Source organism: Eurypyga helias, unplaced genomic scaffold (genome assembly GCF_000690775.1).
Source record: "Eurypyga helias isolate BGI_N326 unplaced genomic scaffold, ASM69077v1 Scaffold50711, whole genome shotgun sequence".
Classification (NCBI taxonomy): domain Eukaryota; kingdom Metazoa; phylum Chordata; class Aves; order Eurypygiformes; family Eurypygidae; genus Eurypyga; species Eurypyga helias.
This window is the reverse complement of record NW_010229849.1, coordinates 1-3,440: the sequence shown is the minus strand read 5'-3', so window position 1 is coordinate 3,440 and position 3,440 is coordinate 1. Positions and strand designations below refer to the sequence as shown.

Genomic DNA, 3,440 nt, shown 5'->3' with positions numbered 1-3,440 from the left:
AATAACCATTCTCATTATAAGGCTCAATTGTTTGTCAGAAATAATTTTAAGAAGGCATCTACCTACCTTTACAATCCCTCAGTCTTTAATCAGGACCTGTGAACACCCACTATCACAAGACACAGCAATCTTTTAACTTCTAGTAAACAGTAATCTTTAAATATGTAACATTTATCTTTTGCCTCATTTTAAGCTAGAAATTGGTTTCTCTGTGTAGAGAAGAAGCAATATTTTCTTTGTCCCTGCACTGTACCTAAAATTGTGTATTTGCCTCCATTTGAACAGCACAGTTTAACATCCCTTTTTTAAACAAACTTTCAGTATTGTTTTCTGTTTATTGTTTAAAATGTTAAATTTGCTTTGAATGCAAGGAAAATTAATTCTGGGCCTGGTGTAAATGTGTATTTCTCCCTAGAGCATAGTTTCTTACCAAAAATTCTTTTTTATCTTTCTATTTGTTCGTTTTAAGATTATTACAATGTACACTATTAGGTCTTGCTGAGTAACCCTTACTGTTCAGGTTTTATGCTGCCCATTTTGTGTAATGGGATTGATCTTTTCCAAAGAAACATCAGCTTCATAATCCAAGATGCCTGACAGTGCTGGAGACATTTTCTCCAAGGTCTTAGATAGTTCACCCTCTTCTTCCTTTTTGAGAGGTTCTTCTTCCGGACAGATAATTGCATGTGGAATCAGATAAACCAGATTAGACTCTTTGGGGCTGGAGCCTTTGGGCTCGTGTTGGCTCGAAAAAACAACTGCTCCGTTGTTGTTAATACTAACAGTCTCTATAGCATTGCTGGACATAGGGCAGAGCCTGTAGCATCCTAGCAGGGTGGAAAATGCCTTGCGGAAATCAGCATTGAAGGCATAAATGATGGGGTTCAGGGAAGAATTAGCCCATCCAAACCAAACAAAAACATCAAAGGTAGTGGAATTGATGCAGAAAGCTTCTGCTCCCTTGGAAGGTTGGGTGGGCTCACAGAAGGGAATCATGCAGTTCAATACAAAAAATGGCAACCAGCAGCACACAAACACCCCCATGATCACTGACAAAGTCTTTAAAACCTTCGTTTCCCTCTTGAAGGACATTTTGAAGTTGCTCTCTGGTTGCTGGCAGTCCATACTGCTTCTGTTGCCGCTCGTGTTCTGGCAGTTCTTGGCATGCACTGCTGCTCTCTCCAAAGCTGAGATGCGTCTGATCTGCTTCTGAGCAATCCGGTATATCCTCGTGTACGTTACTATCATGATGGCCACGGGTATATAGAAGCTAATTAGAGAAGAAGAGATGGCATACATCCGGTTCAGGCTAGAATCACAGTTGTCCATGCTTATACCTTGGAAACTGGCATTTAGGTCCAAAAAGCTCGTCGTCGTAGCCTTGTGCCAGTTGAGCTGCACGGGGATGAAGGAAATCAACACGGACAAAGTCCACGCCACGCTGATCATGATGAAGGCAGCCTTGGGGGTCATTTTCCTCTCGTACCTAAATGGGCTGGAGATGGCCCAGTATCTGTCCACACTAATGACACAGAGATTTAAGATGGAGGCTGTTGAGCACATAATATCAAAGGCCACCCAGATGTTGCAAAACGAACCAAAAGGCCAGAAACCAGCGATCTCAGCTACAGCTTTCCAAGGCATGACCAAAACGGCCACTAACAGATCTGACACGGCCAAGGAGATGACAAAGAAGTTGGTCACCTTGGACCTGAGGTGGCGAAACCTGATGACGGCCGCACAGACCAGCGTGTTTCCCAGCAGCGTGGAGAGGATCAGCAGCGAGAGGAAGCAGCCCGTGAGGATCCGAAAGGAAGAGTCCCTTTCCACCAGCAACCCTTCCCCGTCCATAGTGGTGTCGTTCCAAGTCATAGTTTCTCCTGAGGGAAAATCATATGGTGATTTTCATGACGACATCAGCTCCTTTCCTTGCAGAGATCAGAGACATCAGACGTCCGTTAATTACTCATCACCAAACAGACCAAAGGTCCTTTCTTACGATCCCTTGGCCCCCGGATGGACCTCACCCCCTTTGAATCTCCCCGAACACCACCGAAAGGTCTACGAGCAGGAAAAGCAAATGCACAAATACAGTCCACCCTGCAGACCGTTTTTATAAGCAGTCCCTTCAGAAACACACTGCACCACCCCAGCATGAAGTAGCCTAAATCAGACAGCTCACCTGCAAATGTTCTGCTGCTGTCCTCTGCAAATATACCCCACAGACAGGAAAGCAATCACTTTTCCATGCTTGCATATATTCCCACTTAAATAGGCTATTGATCGAGTGTTTCCAGCGTCCATTGCACTAGCCCTTCATATTTACTGAAGCGTACGACACGAGGTGCTTTTTCTCTAGTTTAGTTTCCTAAATGTCTCACTGACGAAACACTCCATCCTTCCTCCCGGGCACACTCCTGTCACAAAATGCATCAGTTCTCTGTTTCAGGGCAGCACCAGAGAGCAAATCTTCACTTTGTTTCAAACTGTTTTACACTTCCAAGACAATGAAAATAAACATACGGTAGGTGTGTTTTAAAGGTTTTCAGCAAGAAGTAGCTCAGGTTATTTAGTTTTATTTAAACGAGTAACGCTGGCTCCTACCTTTCACCTCTGATTCTCTGTTGGCTCTGGGATGCAGGGCCGTCTCTCCTCCTCATTTAGTTTTGGAATTGCATAGCAAATCTCACATACAAAACCAACACAGAAACACTGCATTGCATCAGGCGTGTGTGGATTTTTTTCCCTGAAAGTGCAAATTGGCAGGGGAGAAGTAAAAACAGGGAGCCGGCAAGAGTTTGACCATCAGGAGTTAGTTTTCAAGGGAGCAGCAGGTCTGCACTGTCGGACCGTGCGTGACGGACCCCACTGGCGTGTGCCCAGCCGCCTCCATCCCACGGCCCCTGCTGATCACTCGGCAAACTTGGTTGGCCGGGTCAGTCCCAGTCCCACTTTGTACATCCCGTTGAAGCGGCACATCGGGGCAAATCATCCCAGGCAAAAGGCACGGTATTCCCAACACTGGCAAGAGCCCAGTACCGGTTCTTCTGTCGTTCACTGGACGGAGCAAGAAGGGCGAGAGGAGGAGAAGGACCTGAGTGACCACCCCTCGGCCACGGCGCGGGGTGCGATGCCCGCACCGGGCTCCTCTTCCAGCGGGGACAAGTGGCTTTAACACTCTGCTGCCAGGTTACAGCTCTCCAGAACCAGCCCGGAATAATCCCACCTCCTGCTCAGCGGGGCTGCGCTCCAGGGATCGGGTCCAGCTTTCACCATGCTTTTAGCCTCTCAGAGAAGCGCGGGCGGAGGCAGCTCCTCACGCTCTCCCGCAGCCTGCCCCGGGCCGCGCATCTTCCGTGCCGGCGGCTCCCCCCGGCCAGAGCTTTCTTCTGCCCGGGGCAGGGCTCGGCAGCATCGCCCCTCCAGGAAAGGTCTGTCTG

General features: G+C 47.8%; 1 protein-coding gene across 1 annotated transcript; it reads right to left on the bottom strand.

Moving 5' to 3' along the window:
- Nucleotides 1–481: 481 nt before the first annotated feature.
- DRD1 (dopamine receptor D1) lies at nucleotides 482–2,384 on the bottom strand. Its single transcript, XM_010160526.1, has one exon. The coding sequence runs from the start codon at nucleotides 1,870–1,872 to the stop codon at nucleotides 517–519; it is 1,356 nt and encodes a 451-aa protein (XP_010158828.1). The 5' UTR covers nucleotides 1,873–2,384; the 3' UTR covers nucleotides 482–516.
- Between the last annotated feature and the right edge of the window lie 1,056 nt (nucleotides 2,385–3,440).

Bases quoted from the DNA above. Each gene is read 5' to 3' on its own strand.
- DRD1 (XM_010160526.1), bottom strand. From the start codon at position 1,872: ATGACTTGGAACGACACCACTATGGACGGGGAAGGGTTGCTGGTGGAA.